Below are 20,710 nucleotides of genomic sequence, written 5' to 3'. Positions count from 1 at the left end.
CGCCAGGACCCCATCACTTCCTCCAGAACGCGCTCTCACACGGATTTCTGCATTGCTGTGAGGAGGGGTCTGCTCATCTGGGTGCCTGGTGCATGCTCTGCTCTGAGGAGGCCGTTCCGTCTTAAGACCTGTTGCAGTCTCCGAATATAAACCCCCCTTTGTTGGGGAGAAGTTGACTTGACTGAGCCGCATGATCAGAGTCAGGTGACAAAACTGGGCACAAAAGCGGAGGAGAATGAGCAGCTGGGTGAGGGCGTTAGCTGCTGATCTTGCCATTTGACAGGCTGTGTTACTCCTCAGGGAAAAATGAGTGCCTGGCCCTGTCCTCTGCTGTGGAGCTTAACCATGGTGTGTCTAACAGGTAAGTCCTCCCGAGGCAGGGTTTCTCTTCCCTGCCTGGGCACGGGGGTGGGTAAAGCCATAATGGGATTGTGGGGGCCCTGGGCCTCACCGCCGGGGGGTGCGGCAGTGGGCAGGGCTGGGGGGAAGGCAGGAAGGAAATGAGTGTTGAAAGACAGGCAGTGTTGGAAGTGAGATGTGTACAGTAAATGCAAAAGTTTGCTTTTACAAGAAAAAAGAAAAGAAGAAATAGAGCTGTATTACTCTGCATATTGAGGATTTGCAGAGGCTTTAGCTTAAACCCCAAGGAACAGGATGCCTGCTGGTAGGTTGGGAAAGATCAGCTCTGTAGCCTTCCCTGACATCCTCAAGGCTCTTGTTCATACCAAGGCGTCACATGCAAAATAACACATCCTTCAAGTTTCCCTGGAGATAGTTTGGGTGATTCACAGTGCTCCTTAAAAAAAAAAAAAAAAAAAAAAGAGGCTCTAGAAAGCAAAATCACTGTTCCATGATATAGGCAGTGAAAGTGCAGGAGAGAAAATGATTTGTCTGGTGAAGCTGATGTTGTTTGAGTATTGGTTTTTCACACCTGTGACTGACTGTAACTGGTAAAATACACAAACACTTTACTAGGTGGTCAAAACTATTTTTTTTCAGTTGCTGACTTCTTTTTTTTCTCCAGAAATTGTTTAAATTATTAAGAAGTACTGGCTACCAAAGGTTATTGATGGCTACTGAAGTTTTGCAAACAACTCTACTATTTTAGTAGCATGTTATGGAAAACTACTTTCCATTTTAAAAAATTCCTCTTAACAGCACCATTATTTGACATTAAAACAACCAACCAATGAAACCTATTCAACTAAAAAAAAACCCAAAACAACAAAATGCATCCAGCTGTGGGCAGTCCAAGGTGTTGAAACCTCTGCGGTGTCTCTGGCTGGCAGAGCTGAGCTGTTGGGGACAGGAGGGAGTTGTGGGAGATCAGACTTTGTTCTCAGAGGTCTTTCTGAGAGGTTTTCCCAGGAGAATTTTACAGTGCCCTTGACTTACTGCTGGTGTTTACCTAAAGATTACTTTGATGGATCTCAGGACTGACTCAGTTTGTTGCCAGAGGCGAGGAAAGAGCAGCAGATTGGCTTCAGTCCTTAAGGCAGAGGAGTCAGATGAGGGGAATTGTGCATCTTGGTTCTGGGTGGAGGCATGGCCACAGTAGTGGTGTCCTATGTGGGCACTGTGGAGCTGCTTTCCCTGCCTTGGACCAATGCTGGCACCTCTGTCCCTTGGATTTGAGCCTGGGGCAAACCAGCATGTTACAAAATGATCACTATTAGGTTTGGTGTCTCTGTTTTAGGGCTACAGCAAGGAATTGAGATTTAGCTCAGTTGGTCAGAACACAGTGCTAATAATGCCAAGGTTGTGGGTTTGATCCACATATGGGCCATTCACTTAAGAGCTGGAGTCTGTGATCCTCTGGGTCCCTTCAACTTGGACTATTCTGTAAATTCTGTAAAATGTGGATAGTGGCCCACATGGCTGGGTGCTCATCTGCTTTACTCAGTAGTTACACCTAGATGGGTTTTGGCCCTTGGTGAGGCACAAAGCAGGCAGTGAACATCAGAAGAGAGCACTCCAGCAAACTGTCTCCATGTGATCACAACCTTATAAAGACCCTTATCCACTGCTCTGATCCTCTGCAGAACTTGAACTGGAGCTGCCATCAGCTTGGTCTGCATGTTGATGTTCATCCCATGTACTGCTGGGCACTGGCACCCACAGTGCCTGGCCTTGCATGGTGGGGACAAAATTGGAGAGAAATTAAAGGCTGGGGGCGAAGCAGGGCTGGGGAAAAGGGATGTGGGTCTGACACCTGACAGCCTGTGCTGTCACCCCTCTTGTCACCCTGCCCGTGTCCTTCCTCACCTGCCTCCTGCTGTCGGGCATCAGCTGCACTCTTTGACCTCCTTGAAACCCATAAACTAGTTTCTTAGGACTCTTTTTGCTTTCCATGCCACTGGTCATGCATTACCAGGGGGGTTAGCAGGTGTGTGCTGCTTGGGGAGAGCATTTACACCCCAAAGTATCAGCTCCAGTTGCCTACTGGTGCTGTATAAGGTTGGGTGTTTTCAGAAGTTGCAGTAAGTGTTGAGTAAATCCCTGCCCTGAGTTCCTGAACCCAGCTGGTGACACAGCTGATGTGGCAGGAGCTGCCTATTTTGGTTTTGCTTTTCTTCCTTTGCTTAGTACCACACTGCTAAATTAACAATAACCTGCTGCTTTCCATGCTTAGTTCCATGGGTCTCTCCTCTGTTAGAAACTGGAGGACATTCCCCATGCCTATGCCAAGGGATGACTTCCATCAGCACATGATGTTCCAGTCCACCATGTGTCACAGCAAAACAACTTGAGTTGCAGTAATACTTCCTTTCTCTATGGATTTCAGCCATCCTCACTCTGAGGAGGGATTTCAGAATTAAAGCAAGTCTTGGCCTGCAGGTTCCCTTCTGGTTACTGGATGTACCACCAGAATAGCTTAAAAAAATCCTGAGCCCCTGACTTTTCTTGGCTGATCTGTTTAAGGGAGATAGGATAAAGCAGTCAGCTACTTGACAAGCATCTTAAATCAGATTGTCATGAGATCTGAGGCCACTAATTATGTTTTTTCTTCTCCTAGGTATTGCTTTAGGTCAGACAACCAGCACTGAAGCTGCCATTTCATCAACTCTAGCACCTCCCAGTGCAACCAGCACTGGGGTTCCCATTTTATCAACCCCAGCACCTCCCAGTGCAACCAGCACTGAGGTCCCCATTGCATCCACCCCAGCAGCCCCCAGTGCAACCACTGCTGTGGCCTCTGCTCCCCCAGCGGCTCCTGCAACACTCTCAGCTGGACTGACACCAACCACTGCAAACTCTGCTGCATCCACAGCAGCTCCATCTGCTGATCCAAGCACAGAAACCCCTGCCCAGACTCTGCCCACTACCATGGGGACTGTCCCCACCTCTGGCAGCACGGCCGCCTCTCAAGCGTCTGCAGGACTGATGGCCACATCCAGCAGTGCCCCAGTGTCCCCTCCAGGAGTGACCACATCCCCTGGGGTCCCGTCGGCAGCTCCGCTCCCCACCACCCCCCAGCCCTCCAACTGCAGCAGAGTGAATGTGACAGCCTGTGCCCGCTGCCCCCCAGGGACAGTCCCCAACCAAGGTAAGAGTCCCTGCTCCCGGCTTCTGTGTTAGAGGGAAAAGGGATTTGTCAGGGGAGGTGAAGCCAGCACTTATTCTTGTGTTGGAAGCTTGGGCAGGCAGCAGGAGAGGGAGTTAATTCATTTCACCCTTCTGAAATCAAAGACTTGGTCTTTCCTGGCCTCGTGTTGTGCTTTGGTCTTCCTGAGGCTTCCCCCATGGGGTTACAGAGCAGTGGGATTGTGGCACAAAGTGTTAACACAAGTGAAGTTTGATTTTTTTGGCAGAAGAACATCATTTTGGGGTCCAGGGCCAAATACAAGGTCAATTTCCAGCTGTCTCGAATGTTTGAAAGAGAATCTCTGCTGTAGAGACAGCCTTTCCCCGTGGCCTTGAGAAAACACTTGATCAACCTCTGTTGTGGTCAGCAGTGCATAGTATCACCTTTCCCAGAAGTCATTTATGTTGTAACATGGTTGGATTTTGATTTCAAACACCACCACCCCATCCCACAAAAAAAATCTCAAAAAAAGAAAATAATTCTCCAAAATACAAGCCATGTACTTTTTGCTTTTTCCCTGCACTACAGGGCACTTTAAAAAAGGGGAATAAGCAGCTCTGATGCTTTAGGGTGAATCTGCAGAGAACAGGAGTTAACTCCCACCTTCCTTGTGTGCAGGATCTTCTTTTACAGGGCCTTTTCCTCTTGCCTGTGTTGGTGATGCAGCTGCCAGGACTGTCTTGGGCAAGCAGGGGGATGGCAGGTCTGATGTGTGCAGCTGCAGTAAATCCCACCCAGTTTTTCTGTGTGGCTGGGATTGGTTTTGTGGAGCAGAGAGGGGTAGAACTTTCCTGCTGGGAATGCCATGGTACCTGTGCTCAAACAAAAGCTGTTGATGCTTAAGGCAGATCCTCGACTCTGGGGCTTTACACATCAATTCTGCTTCCTACAAGCTTAAATTATCCGTAATCTAAAGAAGCATATTGGGTTTTTTGGAGGGGTTTTTTGGGGATTTTTTTTTTGGTCTTTTTTTTTTTTTTTGGCGTTGGAGGGAAAACAAGGAAAATTTTCCTGGCCCCTCAAATTAAAGATGGAAAAAGCAGTCAGCTTAATTACTGGAGATTCACACTAATAGACTTGACTCCTTAGATCATCTTATGGCTGTTCTGCAGCTTGCTAACTGTGGACAGCACCATAACTAGCATGAACATTGCAGTTTCTGCCCTTTATGAGTGCCTTGCCAGAGGAACTGCATCCCAAAGCTTCTGCCTTTGTGGCAGTGACCTGTCCCAGCAGACACAGGGGTTTCAGTCAAGTCTTGCAATCCTGATCCTGACTTTTTGTTCCAATTTAGGCACCTTGAGCTGCTCGTGCTGCATGGGGGGCTTGTGCACAGACCCCAGTGCCTGCACACCCTGCCTACCAGGCCACTACCAGCCCCAAAGTGGGCAACCATCCTGCCTGCCCTGCCCACAGGGGTATTACACCAGGTGAGTGACTGAGCTCCTGGGCATGGGGACTGGATGCTATTCCACAAACACTTCCCAGCCAGAAAAATCTCTTCCTTTGGGCTGTAGGAAAAGTGCTGCAAGGGTTGTTTCCCAGAGGCTAAATTTTCCTTCTCAGGAAACCTTGGTGTGGATATCCTTGTGCTGAGGGCTGTCCCTCTGTGGGCTTCCCTTTTTTACCCCCATGTCTTTTGTCTGCACTGAGGGAACGTGTTGTTTTGTGATGGGGAGACTCTTGGGAGTGAGGTGTGTGTTCATCTCTTCAGCTTTTCTCTAGGATATGTCTGTCCAACAGGCTCCATCTCTCTGCTTTGCCCAATTACTTTCTCACTTCCTGTTTTCTTGCCCCCAAGGGATCTCATTACATTTAAGTCAGTGGCATCTAAAGCAATACCCTCAGCTGATAGAGTGTGGAAAATCTGACAAGACATCCCAGCCAGGAGCCCAGTCTTGCAATTCCACCAGGCTGTCTCATCCAGGGATGCTGTACAAGTGTCCTCTGGCTGCGGGGACATGTGGATGTGCTGCTCTCTCCATTTCCATCGGATTTTCCCTTGCTGTATCCACATCTGCAAACAGTGGGCTGTGTCCTTTGTGTGGTGGCAAGGACAGGAGGTGTGGCAAGAGCCTCCCAGGATTGTGTCCATTGCAGAACAGCTCCATTTGGGTCAGTCCTGGGGAATGGGAACAAAATCTGGCTGTAGGAAGGATGATCGGACTGTGCAGTTTGTTTGCAGCCACTCCTGAGTTTGAGGTGCCAGCAGGATCTTTCTCTGTGCTCCCCCCTTGAAGTTTGTGCTGTGAGGACCTGCCTTAAAAATATACCCCAAATTGCTTTAAAAAGACAATCAGGAGCAGCCTCCAGGGCACACACAGCTGCTGCTATTGGGATGTGGAAGAGGGCCAGGGACCAGAGGGGGTCAGGCAGCAGCGCTGGGTTGGTGTGTGCCAGAGCAGGGACCAGAAGTGGGGGGTCTGGAAGGGACCTGGGGGTGCAGTGTGTGCATGGCCATCTCCCGGTGGCTGCCTGGGCCTCAGGGCTTCGAAGGGACCATTTAACACTTCTGTGGTATTTGGAGAATTTGGCCTCCCTGCAGCTTAGAGCAGCTCTGGCTGGTTCAGGCCCTGTGTTGGTTTGTTTTCAGCAAAGCAATTGCTGTGTTTCCAACTGACTTTTGGGGTTTTTTTTTGGTTTTTTTTCTGCAAATCTCACTCGGCCCTGGAGTTTCTGAAAGGAATTAAGAGAGCATGTCCTTGTTTTCCTCCAAAGCATCTCTGAGTATGTTATCAAATTCTTATACCCACATACTTGTTGAGGGGGATTTGGCTCTGTTAGTGATGAATGTAAAAGCTTCCTCTTTTCCTGCCTTTCTCACCTTTCCTCCCCCTCCTCCTGGAGGTCTGACATACTGCCTCCCTTTTCCCACTATGCTGTTTAAGGTCAGGGCTCTCACACATCACTGTCTGTGGTTTACGTCCTTTTTTCAGCTCCTTCTTCCCAACAATGGAGCAGCTCCTTCTGAAATCGCTGATGGATGCTGAACAGCAAACACCTTCCCTATTCCATTTTCAAGAGTGGATTTAAGAGTCTGACTTTAAGCCAAGGGTTTTAAGCCTGGCCACAATGAATTTTCAAGACCTTCAGTTCAGATGGTCCCTTTCCATATAGCCCACAGGCACAGGGCATCTGTAATGTTAATACAGAAAACTTTAGCTTTTTAGTGGACCTTTTACATTCAGGTGAGTTCAAACTGATCACCTGAACTCCTTCTTTGTAATTGTTCTATTTCTAGACTTGTCAGTGTCATGCTTTGCTCTCTCTTCTCCAAGTGGATAGAGGCTTGGGTAACCTAAAACCACGTTCCACTCTGCTCCCTTCCCTCCCAGCTTCCCAAGAAGCACCGTGTGCCTTCCCTGCCCGCCTGGACATTTTGCTAATGAGCCTGGGGCTGCAGCCTGCAGAGCCTGTGAGCGAGGTAGGCTTCAGCCTGTGTTCAACCCAAATGCATTTTCATCATGTGATGCTTTTTCCCAGGGCCAGATGCAATTACCAGGTAACTTAAAAGCACTGAAGGGTAAACAGGCTAAAAATAGCCCAGCAGATCTCTTCCCTGTTCTGTTGTTATTAAAATGAAAAGAGCATATCTCAGCCATGCTTGTTTTTGCAACAAGTTAATGCTAATACTGCAGTGAAAGTCAGGAAAAAAGGTTTATGAAATTCAGTTTTAGCACAAGGGGGAAGCGTTGTCAGGAAAATAAAATATTCTCTATTTCTGATTGCAAAAATGAGTCTAAACCATCCTGGTTTTCATTTAGGCAATCTTCTGCAGTCTGAATATTAAGTGTAATACTCTCCTTAATTTCCACACATTAAAACTGGGGTTTCAGGGAGCTGCATTGCACCTGGCTAATGCCACTCAAGCCTGGTACAATGTGTTTGCAGACGGGTAACAGCATGTGCAGAACAGAACAGCTCTTACTTATGCAAAAACCTAATTAACACATGCAGTGCAGCAGCTCCTCTGCACCCAAATGGGGTCCTGCTTGAACATGCACAACTGTTCCTTTGAAAATCCGCCCACCGAGCTGCCGGGCTGAACCCAAACCGTGGCTGTCACTTGCTGAGTTTGGGAGGAACAAAATCCGGCTGGTGACAGCAATGGGGTCTGTCACTCCCTTTACTGAGCAGATTTGAACACTCTGTCAGACAACAGGGGAGTCTGTGGGGGTGGCCCCTAAATCCTGCAAGTATAAATGTACAAAGTTCCTTTTTCCTTGCAGGGAGAGGGGAGGTGGGTTTGGCTTCACCCTGCTGTGCCTGCCTGGTGCAAATCTAGGTTTGAGGCAGATCTTACCGACGCCACGTCCAGCTCCTCTCTGAACCTTACCTCCGTCCCATGTGGGCAGTGACCATGTTGTGCATCATCAGGCACCTTCCAAACCCACCTGAATTCCCAAGTGCTGCTCTCAGCTTTCCCATTGGTGTGGTGGGACTCAGAGGTTGGGTCCTGCTGGCCCCTGCCCACACCCTGGGTGCTTTGGGGAACTTCACTCTTTGCTGTGCTTTGGGAAGGGTCTGTACGTGTCCTCCTGCCTGTCCTGGTCCTTGTGGTGCAGGGAGGGAGGGTTTGCTGCACCAGCAGAGCCATCCTGGCTGGTGGGTCTTGTGTTCTTCCTTTTTCAGGGAAGAAGATGCACCCCAGACTTCCTGAGGTGGGGGAAGGCCTGGAAGGGCTGAGGTGACCAGGGGGGTTTCTCCTGGCCTGAGACCTGCTCCAGCTGAGTAACTTGGAAGTTGGCACTGGGATCACCCATTCCAGCTTCATTCCAGCTCAGCCTGTGGTGCTGGGAAGGGTGACAGGTGTCTCCTTGGTGTGGTTTTGAGTGATGTGAGATGTGACGCCAGGGGAACCTGCCTGAGCCCTCCATGCAGGCTCAACATGGCAGAGGGCAGCAGGGAACTTTCATTGCTCTTTCAGAGCTTTTGACAAATATAAACCCAAATATCCTAAATTAACCCCTGAAATGCCACCTGAAGCATGTTGTGGGGAGTTGTTTGGTTGCTTGTAAAATGGACATGAGCAAATACACAACAATGTGGGGCAGAGATGTGGAGGCAAGATCCTGAAACCTTACTCTTCTCTTTTTCAGGCTATTTTAGCTCCAAGCAAAATGCAGCTTTTTGTCTGCCTTGCCAGCCAGGATCATTTTGCAAGTAAGGAGCCTCCTGGGGTGCTGGATCTCAGGTGGATAGGGAGGGGGGTGTTTCTTTTAGCCACTGAGCTGGAACCACCAGTGTAGTGCCCAAAGACAAGTCACCTGCCGTTTCAGCTGTAGGGACACTGGTGCTGTCCTCGGTGAGAGAGGGATGGTACGATGAGGGGAGGATCCTGGCTGGATGTGGAGGGACCCTGGGATGAGGTGGCAGAGCATCAGCTCACAACCCACCTCCCCCATTCCTGCATTCCAGAGGTGCTGGTGGTACCTCACAATGGCCCCTGACCTACTGTGTTAGGGATTCCTGCACAGAGGTTGGGGTGTTCATGTCCAAATTGAACTGGCACATGGATACTCACCTTCCTTCCTCGAGCTCCTTTGTCCCATGTTATGCAGCAGATCTCTGCTGAACCCTGGTGAAATGGCCACAGGACTGGACCCTGGGCTTACCTGGCTGTATCGCCGGTCCAGCCCAGTTCTAACCAGTTCCAGCCAAGCTTGCTAAGGCACGGTGAGTTCATACAAGTTTCATACAAATAAGTGACCAAAGGCAGGACAGAAATGCCACCATGTGCCCAGCCCTAATTTGATGTGCTGGATGGGCCAGGCTGGATGGGGCTTTGAGCAACCTGGTCAAGTGTCCCTGACCATGGCATGGGGGTTGGAATGAGATGCTCTTTAAGGTCCCTTCCAACCCAAACCTTTCTGTGATTCTGTGTGAGAAACTGCACTGGAGACACACCGACAAAATGGCAAAACTTCCTGGTTGGTGTGGTTGACCTTGGAGACTCTAGTTTGCAAGAGCTGGCTTTGATGGGCTGGGCTGGTCTTGGAAGTGCTCATCCTACAGCGTGTCCTGCCTGCTCTCCCCTCGCAGCACCACCAGCTGCTCGGCCTGCCTGCCCTGCCCCGGGGGGCAAGAGGCTCCTCGGGAGGCGTCGGAGGGGTGCGAGTCCTGCCTGCCAGGTAACTGCAGCCGGGAGGGGAGGCTGTGCCCAGCTGGGATCACACAGCTCCAGCTCCAGAGGCTCATTCCAGACTTGTCCCACTCGACCCAGAGGCTGCAGGTCCCCTGCAGAGCAGAGCTGTGCCCTGGCCGTGAGGGATAGTGCTGGGGTGCTTTGACTGGGTGCTGGTGGAGGCTGTGCTTGTGCCAGACCTTCCTGCCAGGCTGGTTAAAGGCCAGTTAACGGAGGTGTGCTGGTCCCTGGCATGCCAGGGAGCCCAAATCCACAGCTGAGTAACAGCTCCAGCAGAAAGCATCTTCACTGGTGGTGGTGGCTTTGCTGAGAAGCACAGCCTTGCTGTCGGAGATGGGGATGCTCTGCAGGAGCAGCCTGGGGCAAGGGGACACAGGGAGGGGATGTGAGGGACATGGCCCTGCTCCTTCCTGTGCTGTCTGGAACAACACTGGGCTGCAGCAGGTGAGCCAGCAGGAGCTGGGCAGAGCTCAGGCAGAGCACTCCAGCCACCCCCATGGCAGTGGCCAGCCTTCAGTATGGACACAGCACCAGGGGCTTCTCGCAGCCAAGCTCCATTTTAAACACGCAGGAAAGCATTTACCACTTTGAGACTTGGAACTTCTGTGACCTGTCTCTCCCACAAAGCTTGGGAAACTGAGCTGTGCTTTGAAGTCTGCTCAGCAAGTTTCAAACAGCTGGAAAAAGTGTTTGAATCCAGAATTGGAGAGGATGAAACACCGCTGACCTCCAGCTCCCATTTTCCCTCTATATTAAAGCCAGAGCTCACTACTAAACCCCTCTCCCCCGTACTCCTACTCACACTACTGTTTGCCAAGGTCTGACCCCAAATATTCTTTAGTCCCTCTGTCCCTGTTGGTTCTGTTCTGACCCTTTGCCACCAAACCAGGACCAAAGTCCAGGCTCAGCTTTTGTTATGCACATGAGCACTTAATGCTCTTTCTCCCTGTGGCTTTGAAAGTTGATTCATCCATTTGCAAATACAAAGGGCCTGGGATCTAGTCTCAGACCTTAATTTTGTGCTTATTTGCTATTTAGGTACATTCAAAGGTCTCAGTGACAACAGGTGCAAGGCCTGCAGGACAGGAGAGTACCAATTACAACGGGGCAAGGAGAGCTGTGACCTGTGCCCAGAAAACCACTACTGCCCTGTGAGTCCCCAGCAGCTGGGGGGTGTTCCCCAACATCTGGCTCTGTGTTAACCAGAGCTGTCCCATGACAAGCTAAATACACTTCAATTAACACTCTTTTTTTTTTTTTTTTTTTTTTTTTTTTTTGTAACCTGAGCTTCTTTTCTTTCAAACAGAGACAGGGCTCTGATGCAGGGAGATGGTTAAAGCTATGACTCCAGGAGTGTGGCTTTGTGCCTGGAGCTGCCTGCTCTGGCTGGGCCATGAGGGGATGGTGTGTGCATTAATGAGGGGGTTTGATGTATGGACTTGCTGTGTAATGACACCTTCTGCTCTTCCCCATACTCTAACACTGCAGGAGCAGACAAGGCTGAATTTAATAATGGCAGATTCATTTAAAAATTTTTTTACCCCCAATGCTTAAGTGTCACCTCCCTTTGCCCTGGTTTACCTTCTGCAGTTTATTGGTGCTGAGTTACTTCTTCTCTTGGGCAGAGCCCAGATGTGAACCCCATCAAGTGCCCTCCTGATGCCTTCTGCCCCAGGGGCAGTGTGGAGCCCACCTACTGCATGGAGCTCTTCCTGTACAAAGTGGGGGACTCCTGCCAGCTGACCCCTGCCATGATCATTGTCCTGGCCACCTTCTCAGCAGGTGAGTCTGGGTCCTCTCTGTCCTCTGGTAAAACCAGACACCCCTCCACAGTTAAACCAAGCATTCTCTGGGGGGTCTATTTTGTGTTTCTGGAAAACTGGATTTCTAATGAAAGTCCTTCTGGCTGCTTTCAATGCCAGTGATAGTCCTTTCCCTTGCTCTGAAGGAAGGTGGCACAGTGCTGAATGCTTGTTTGTCCCTGGGAAGCAGGGGTGTATATGGACCCTCAGTGTATATGGGATTCCTTGGCCACACAAAAGTAGGAAAAATTTCCTTTTGGTATGAGACTTCATTTCCTGAAAGCATTCCTGCCTTAAGTCATGCCACAGCATCCAGCAGGATGGGGAACTGCTGGCTCATGCAGCGGTGGTTGTATTGATGCCATAACGTACCTTGTAACCCACAGAATGAAAGACAGCCTGAAGCTGCTGAGTGTGGGGAGCATCCCTCCAGATGCCACCTGCTGTAAATTAGCTCACTAGGGCAAGTTAACGAGTGGATGAGCTTTTCAACTGGGAAGCTGTGCCATGAATAATCGTTCCAAAACAATGAATATGCATTTTTGGTCTCAGAAAAGGGATAAATAGAGTTCTCTTGTTTTTAATCCAAGTTGGGGGGAGGTTTAATCAGTTATGATGAAAATGAGCAACTATTACTGCTATGGATTGCAAAAAGGGCAGATGAGGAAGCTGGGAGGAGGAAGTTGTATCCTGTGCCCAGAGAGATGAAGAGAAATCCCTAAGTGCCACTTACACTACCAGAGATGAAAATCCTGTATCAAGAGAGCCAAGTCATAGAGATGACTAAGCCATCAGAAGATAAAGAATATCCAACAAGCCTCATATTCATGGTTTCTGTGTTTCAAGTGTATTTTATGTACCTTCTGACGACCCGTTCTCCACTTAGCTTGCTGTTGTTAAAAGGAGAGAGAGGAGAGATTAAATGCATGTGTTACACCCCACAGTGAACAAGACACACACGGAGCAAAGCTGCTTCTCCAACAAGAAAGCAGGGTTCTCATCACACTCCTCTCTTGGCAGCTGAGGAGGGGACTCCACGGGTGCACAGAGAGACAAGGGCAGCAGGGTCTGGAGGAGCTCTAGCAGCACTGACTGCTGTCTCCATGGGGCTGCTATGCCTGGTGGGAGCAGATGAGGGTTGTTCTCACAAGCTGTGGCTTGGAGCCATGAGAAAGCTCCTCCACTGACCTCTATCCCCTCACGCCAGGCTGTTGTCCAAAAATCTGCCAAAACAGATGCCATCTGAAGCGAGTATTAATTTGAAAAAGTAGATTAAACTGAAGTATATGAAAAGACTGTCCAGAGAGGGACAATGGCCCATTAACCAGCATTTGTGATAAACAAGTCCGAGGGTCAGGGAACAGCGTTCCTGCCTCTCCCAGAGCTTGCTGCAAAGAGGGAGAAAGGAAACAGCCCACACAGGAACATGCGAGTATTTCACGGCTGGGCTCACAGATCAAGTGTTTACCATGAGACTGTCTGCTCACACAACCGAAATTTGGGCGTATTTGTCTGGCCATATTGCATCACAGCGACAGATTTGTGCTCTTCTGTTCATATCAATTTTCTCTGATGATGCTTCTGCCAGAAACAAACGAACAGAATGTCGCAGTACTTGAGATTTGCCAATTACTTCCATGTCTATGCCCAATCCAAAAGTAATTTTTCCTGACAGCCCTGATCTCAGTCTAGATTCAATCTAGGTTAGTTGCTTCTTGTGCAGTGTGAGTGCTGCACAGACCAAACTAGTTTCTGAGCAAGATCCTTTTGGTGGGGTCTGCAGTGGATAAGATGCCAAGTGGGAAATAGTTCCAGAGAGCAGAGAGTAAATGGGAGTAGGAAAACAAGTTACTGAATTACTTCATTAAAAGTTGCCATTATTCCTTGCAGCTTCCAGAGTTAAGCTGAAATGCTGAAGTTAAATGTTATTACTGTTTGTGAAACCTTTTTTTTTTTTCTCCTTTTCTTTTGGGGGGAGGACAGAGTATGTAGGAGAAAATACCCTTTATTTTACCAGAAGAGGATACCTGAGTTGAGAAGCCTTGGAGCAAACATCACCTGACACTTTACCTTCCCATCTGTGAATAACTACCATTCCTTTCTTTCCAGGTGCAATCCTTGTTGTCTTTCTAATAATTCTGAGGAGGCGGCAAGAACATGGCAAGAAATCCTTGAAGTCCCTGTTGCTGCTCCGGGGCTCGGGAGGACACACCACATACGGGGGCACGGAGGACACAGAGCCAGTCTATGCTGGCTGGTAGCACAGGCCATGATCAGCAGCCACCGGCCTCTCTTTCCCCTGGGGCAACACAGATGTGGAACTGGGCAAGATGTTTAACCACGAGCAACCTATTTCTGTATAGCTAAAATCAGTGCTGGGAAATAAAACTCAAGTTTTTAGCTGTGGCTACATGTGCAAACCAGCCCAGCTCCCTGCTCTGCTGCACTGGGCTGACGGACAAGGTCTTCCCCTTCCAATTTCTGGCTTCTTTCACAAGTAAATACTTTTCTCCTTTCTTCAGGACATTCCCACACAGGTGCTGTGTAAACCCAGCCCAGCCAGCTGTGACCCTGTGTGTCAGTGCTATGCTTCACCAGCTCTCCACTGCCAGTAAAAACAGAATCTCTGTCAAAAGATCCACGATTTTAAATGACTGCAGATAGGTGGGAGCAGGTGTTACTTCTCACTTTAGTCTTGCAGCAGCAGAGGTAGCTGAAGTGACCCAGCTGGGGCGGGGGTTAGGTGATTCTTGCCCTCAGCTGCTCATTCTCTCCCCAGGGAAGGTGTTAAAAGTGCTTAAAAAAATTTATAAATGTATCAGTTCTCTGATCTCTCTCAACTGTATCAGGCAAATAACTGGGTGGAAGAGTGGCACATCAGCCACTGTGGTCAGACAGGGTGCCCAGAGAGGCTGTGGCTGCCTCGTGCCTGGAAATGTTCAAGGTGATGTTGGACAGGGCTTGGAGCAACCTGGTCCAGAGGAAGGTGTCCCTGCCCATGGCAGCAGGTTGGAAGTGGATGGTCTTTAAGGTCCCTTCCAACCCAAACCATTCTGTGACTCTAATCTGAATCAGCAGCAACAGGGATGGTACCTACAACCCAGCACCCAGCATGGACAGAGCTCCCTGCAGTCTCTCCCTCTGTGTATTTAGGAGAGACATGAAATTTCTCAGCTGGCCCAAGGCTGTGGTTTTCCTGGGAGCAGCAGAGGGACACAATCCTGATGCACAGCCCCAGGTGACCTCAGCAGAACCGTAAGCCACCAGAATCAAAGCAGGTCTCTGAAATGCTTTTTGAAAAAATGTAGCTGCTGTCACAGGTGGGAGACTTCACAAGTGAAGCCAAACCAGACCCAAAAAAAACCTATCTGACAAAGCCAAACAGAGTAAAATTCAGACCTGACCAAGGAGGACCAGCACTTGTGACAGCAGAAGGACCCCGAGGGAGCGGTGCTGGCTGGGCTGGGTAGCTCCAGCTCCGTGTCACTAAAGCCTGTAAAATGATGAGCAACAGAGAGCAGCACTGGAAAAACTGGACTGCAAGAAACGTCAGCATTTCTGTGATAAGCAACAGTGTGAAAACAAGCCAAAGCACAATCATTATCACCTCCATGGAAGTGTAAAACAGTATTTCCAGGGTGTCTCTTAGGAAGGCCTGGAGTGTAAGTTTTCCCTATGAGAGAACAAAGCCCGGTTCCCTTGCTGCCAAACTATGCTTGCTTAGTATGTAACAATTTAACTTTTTTCTTTAAAGAAAAAAAATAGTGCCAAAATAAGCATATAGAGCTGTTTTACAAAAGAGACTTAGCAACTCCTTAAATAACTAGGAATAGAATTCAACATTTAATAAGACATTGACGTTTCTCAAGCAGTCAGACATGGAATAATGAGACTCAACAATGTGGAAAAATCCCATTAATACGTCTTTCAAGATATTTTGCTTTTCCAATTAATTAATATAAAAAAACCTCCTAAAACCTGACCATGAACACAAAGCTATTGAACAAAACAGACATTTACTTTGATTATTTTCCTAGGTTGTATGAAAATACATCTAACATATTCATCTGAAAATTGTTTCCATGCTTGCTCATGTGATAAAAGAACAACAAATTCTGAAATTGGCTGTCATGTATCAGCTTTTTGCTGGAAAAGGAAAGACATTTTGCTACTTTGACGGGCAAGACACAAAGAACATCATTTAAGGCCACATAATATGCCACAGTTAGATGTTGTTTAGATTAATTTATAACAGAAAATCCTTCAAGTTGCTGAATGCTAAAAAGTATTAAGTTGCATCATGAGAAAGCTCAAGTCTTAAGGATTGTTTTACCTTGTATTTCAACAGTGGGAAAATGAAAACAATGTCACAACTTTTCTTTGTCTTCTTTTTAAAACAAAACTTTAGCCTGGTTTCCCAGGCTGCAGAGTAAGGTACAGAAGCCTTCATTACAATGCACCTAAACCCCACCTGTCCTGGTACAGAAACCAGAACTCTCCCAGATCACCACCTGAGTGCCTGAGCTGAGCTCACAGGGTTACATGGCCAGTACGTAGCAAGGGAGAATATGATCCACATTCCTTCTCAAGATCAGTCTACAGGACGTGCCCAGCAGAAGGAACGAATTTCTAGGAACTCACAAATGAAGTCCCGGTCTGCAGTCTCAGGGATGCAGAACTCCGTGGGCCCAGAGAGTGGAGCAGTAAAGAGCAGGGAGAGGTAGAAGGAAGCAGAAGGTCAAACAGCCCCTGGCTCAGATCTGTTTGTGTGGACATAAAGAGTCTCTCTGTCCCCACAGGCAGACACAAGGGGTGGCTGTCCTGCATCCTGCCGTGCTGAATGTGCTTGTGAGCCCCGCAGAGGGGGCAGGGAGCTGTGGGCTCCGTGCCCCATCCCAAACCCCCATGGGTGCTGTCACTGCAGCAGTGCCTGTCAGTAACTGAGACAGTGGCTTCTGGAAGTGGGGATCTGCCTCTTAGGAACTGGGGCATCACTGTTCCAGAGTGACAGAGCTGTTACACCTACACGTGAAGAGGAAAAAGCAACAAAACAACTAAAAATATTAACAAATTATAAAAGCAATGGAATGTAAAGGAAAAATTTTATAATAACTTATTTAAATGCATTCTTACAAAGCCTTCCTTACATGGTATAGTATTTAAAGAATGGTCCCAATGACATCAAATTCCTTCATTTTGTTTTAAAGCAATGAGGAAAGTATTTCTGCTTTACTACCTGACCTCGTTTTCCTTCCCTTGAAGCCCAATACTAGAGAAACATCCATAATATCATTTTTTGGTTTTGATTTTAGGCACAGGACTGTTCTTCAGTCCCATGGCAGAGCAAAAGTTTCCCTCAAAATCAATTAAGGAATCTTGAATTTTAACTTGAGTGCAAGGCTTGGCATACCATTTTAAAAAATGCAAACATGTAACACTTGCCCTGATTTTGAACTGTGCTATTTCTTCAAAATTATTTAAAAAAAAAAAATTAACCTTCCAACAGTGTTTATAAAAACTGATTCAAAAAAACAAAGCATTTTGGTCACAAAACAGAAACCAAAGTGTTCAGCATAGGGCAATGCAACATCTATAACCTCTTTCAATTAATATTTTCTAATAAAACCAAAATTTTTATGTGTTGGGAATAAATGAGGATTTTAGTAATTCCAAAAACTAAATCAAATCCTGAAGAAATACCTTGGAAAAAACCCCATACACTTCCATGATACAGCAAGGCTTCAGTCTCAAAAGGGCTACACACAGAGTTTCTGCACTATTAAGGGCAAACTAAGCTAGAACATACACAAATGGCTAAACGGACATGGAGGTGCACGTGCTCTTTAGGAGGGTGGGTCACAATGGCACAACGCAAAACGTGCTTGGAACGCTGCCGAATCACATGCCAAGGACGTGCACTGGGAACTAAACTGGCAAAGATGTTTTTCTTTACCGTTTTTTCCTAGTTCTAGGATTATTTCCATCAATGCTAAGCCTTGTATATTCATCTCACTGTTAGTGAGAGCCTAACGCTAACGGGAGTGAGGAATTCAAAACAACTTTGCTGACACAACAGTGGTGACAGGATAGTCGAGAGCAGAGCTCCTAAAAATGTAACAAAAAATTTCAGTCTGTCAAGTCAAGAAGCCTGTTTTATACAAACATTAGTTTTATACAAAAAGGAACAGTCAGGCTAAATTTCACATCAAAATTCTTATGTGCTTCTTCAAAAATCTATTTCACTTTTACTTAATTGTTTTGAATTTAGTTTTTGCACTTTAGTCAAGTTTCACTTTCTGTTTCATTCATGGGGGTGGTTTTGCTCCTTGTTGGGCATTTCTTGCATTATCATAAAGTTGAAATGCTTGGACTCCTAACATTCCAAAGAAAAGTTTGCCTCTGCATTTTACCTGACATTAAGGAAAAAAAAAAAATCAAGTAATCTTTTCCAAATAATAGCTTTTGTAAGATTTATTTTTATTAAGACACAAAAATCCTATATTATTGGGCCTAGATTGCAAGACAATATCCCTTTAAGTCCAGACCTGTACAGCTCTGCAAGATCAAGTAACTTCTATTTTGCTGGGATGAAATACAGGAAAAAACAGTATAGAAAAAAATCTCTTACAAAGTAAGATTCCCCCTCTCTGGTACAGGGTGTGCCTTTCCCACCACGCACCATATTTCTTGGTGGAAGGATATTTATGATTATGATAGCTTAAGAATCATTTTTGAAGAGCACAAACCAATTGTTGTGTGTGTGGCTGTAGCGAGAGACGCACCTGGGTCGTGACTGGCATTCAAGCACTTGCTCAAAAACACACAAGGCAAGCAAATCTCATTGGGACCACAGACCAAGCCATTTCTTACTCAAAAGGACTTGAGAACTAACAACTTCTTTCAAGGATATACTATTTTAAACATCTGTTGGTTGACAAATACTATCTCAACAAGACTATGTTTAAGCCTACCTGGTTTGATTTTAACCTACCTCCAACCTGCAAGTATTTTGGAGGGAACATTTTACATTCGTAACAATTCAAGTGTAACTGTAATGCTGAGTAATAAGCTTGGTTTGTCCTGAAGTTTGCTGAACTATGCAGTTCGTTATCAGTGCAGAAGCAGCAGAAGACTGCTGTGGTTGGCTCAGTGGATTTATAAAAACAAAACAAAAAAATCCCCCCCCATTGTAACCTTTACAGAATATATGTAAAATTGTGTCCTTCCCTGGTCATATTCACAACTTATCTACAAGATAGTGTTAGCAGTAGAAACTGCAGTCCATGACTATTTGCATTCAGCTCTCATCCATCTGTTCCTCTTTCTCCTAGGCTTGAACTTGTTCAGTTTTTTGCGGGGTTTCTCAGTCTTCTGAGTTTCAACAGAATCCACCCCGAGAACATGTTCAGAGCAGCATAACTGTCCATTCAACATGGAATTTAGTACTGTCCTGTCTTGGTGCTCCTTGCAGAAAGAGTTTGGGCAGAAGTGGCAGAAAGAAACAGAAGGTTTGCCACAAACATCACAGTGGTGCCAAGGACACTCCCACTTCCCTGCAATCGAAACCAAAGAGCCATTAGCGGGGAGTAAAACACGGCATCGTCTCTTAAAGAAGTTTTGTGTTGTAGCAGCTGAACACAGGCACAACTTTCCTGACAAAGCAAATGACAGCAACTACCGGGGCTGATCTCAACACTCAAAATGCTACATCATGCTTATGAAGCTCAGCTGGCAGCTGCAAGGAGCGGACTTGACACAACCTCATTTAAACACAGCAGTCAGCTCCAGCTAGAAGAAATGACTCAGGCTTCACTCAATAGCATTTTACAGAACTTGCAGGCTGGTAGAGCATCCAAACATCCGGTCAGCTGCTGCCTACTTTACAGCAGTCCCCTGACTGTTGCCAGTTTTGCTCAGGGATGACTGGTGTGCTTCACTTACAGCTGCTGTTTCACCCCAGCATACTTTACCAGTCCTTGTTTTACTTGTTTCTGGGACAACAGGCTTTGCCTGCTTCCCTTGCTCATATCCCATGTGATATGGCTGACTGGGACTCGGTAACTCCTGTGATATCTGGAACCGCAACCTGATGTCTGCTGCTCTTACATTTCCCTACTTGCCTTGTTTCAGAAGCTGCTGCTGTTCTTCTGGTTTGAACTCAAAGGGCTTCATGCATTTCTTAGATAAAATCAACTTTCCTGTGGCAGGCCCACGGTGCTCCTACCAGGCGATGTACTCAATTACCTACATTTGTAAAACAAATGCCTCATTTTGCCAGAGAGGCAGGAGGAGGCCATCATTTTGTCTTCAAATCCAAGAGGAGCTGCTCCCACACGATGCAAAAACAAAGTTCCTGCCATACAAACCCAATGTTTTCAAGATGACAATCCTGACAAGGTTTCAGTGCAATAATTGAGGTACCTGCACAAGTTAGTTATACAAGTGTAAGACATGGGCTGACTCACCAAAAGGACGTTTCACCAAACCAAGACAGGAGAGATGATAAGCTTTAGTACAAGATTTCCTGTCACACAATACCAGCTGGCCTCCATCACCACAACGGAAACAATCATCTTCAGATTCTTTCTTCCCTTCATTTTTCATTCTGCGTCTCCGTGTTCTCTTTTTGGTCTTTTTGCCTTTTTCTTCTGAGGCATTAGTGGAAGAATTCTAAAAGAGTAAGATGTAAATCTGTAAATGCCAGTTTTGCAGAGGAAAAACATTACACAACCTAGCCAAGCTGTTGGCACACCTGCCAGACCATGCGCACAACCAAAAACTTGACTTGGGGCAGACCTGCCCAGTGCCCCACTGTACTCATCTGTGTTGACAAAAAAACTACACTGACCCTTGTGAAAAGTCATCTTCTCCCTACAGGACCTTTCTACTGCAAAACCCCCTTCATTTTCTCGTCACTGACAAAATTTCCAGTCTAATCTACCTGTGGCTAATTTACCCTCATTATGTACTTGCACCACCAATCACTTCAATATCAATTTTTCTCTTCCAGTTGTCAATAGCCATGCTGGAATTACTAAAAGCTGCCTCCATTTCTCTTTGAGGTACAGACAGCAGAACTTCAGGAACTGTAGGTAATGATGGAAAGAATATACCAACCTTATCCCTATTTCAATCTGACATTCTGCTGCTTGCACTTTAACTCTCCTTCACCAAATC

At 47.0% G+C, this 20,710-nt stretch overlaps 2 protein-coding genes across 6 annotated transcripts in view; one reads left to right on the top strand and one right to left on the bottom strand.

Moving 5' to 3' along the window:
• Positions 1 to 13,933, top strand: LOC125325727 (multiple epidermal growth factor-like domains protein 9). Its single transcript, XM_048303019.1, has 9 exons — positions 1 to 361; positions 3,017 to 3,547; positions 4,881 to 5,016; positions 6,922 to 7,010; positions 8,686 to 8,749; positions 9,629 to 9,717; positions 10,770 to 10,882; positions 11,357 to 11,513; positions 13,643 to 13,933. The coding sequence occupies exons 1-9, from the start codon at positions 307 to 309 to the stop codon at positions 13,792 to 13,794; spliced, it is 1,386 nt and encodes a 461-aa protein (XP_048158976.1). The 5' UTR covers positions 1 to 306; the 3' UTR covers positions 13,795 to 13,933.
• A 1,420-nt stretch (positions 13,934 to 15,353) lies between these two features.
• The window catches only part of NSD2 (nuclear receptor binding SET domain protein 2), a 99,759-nt gene continuing 94,402 nt past the window's right edge, over positions 15,354 to 20,710 (bottom strand). For all 5 annotated transcript variants that reach the window (XM_048303013.1, XM_048303011.1, XM_048303012.1 and 2 more), the window contains 2 exons: positions 19,999 to 20,203; positions 15,354 to 19,086 (listed from right to left, as the gene is read on the bottom strand). In XM_048303013.1, the coding sequence (XP_048158970.1) occupies positions 18,821 to 19,086; positions 19,999 to 20,203 (471 nt within the window). In that variant the 3' untranslated portion in view covers positions 15,354 to 18,820. The remainder of the gene's footprint in view (positions 19,087 to 19,998; positions 20,204 to 20,710) is intronic.

Source organism: Corvus hawaiiensis, chromosome 5, assembly GCF_020740725.1.
Source record: "Corvus hawaiiensis isolate bCorHaw1 chromosome 5, bCorHaw1.pri.cur, whole genome shotgun sequence".
NCBI lineage: Eukaryota > Metazoa > Chordata > Aves > Passeriformes > Corvidae > Corvus > Corvus hawaiiensis.
Note: the sequence above shows the minus strand (reverse complement) of the source record. Positions and strands in the feature narration are given on the sequence as shown.

Coding starts and splice junctions, on each gene's coding strand:
- LOC125325727 (XM_048303019.1), top strand. CDS start 307: ATGAGTGCCTGGCCCTGTCCTCTGCTGTGGAGCTTAACCATGGTGTGT. Junction 7,011..8,685: donor CTGCAGAGCCTGTGAGCGAG/GTAGGCTTCAGC, acceptor TCTCTTTTTCAG/GCTATTTTAGCTCCAAGCAA. Junction 9,718..10,769: donor GTGCGAGTCCTGCCTGCCAG/GTAACTGCAGCC, acceptor TTTGCTATTTAG/GTACATTCAAAGGTCTCAGT.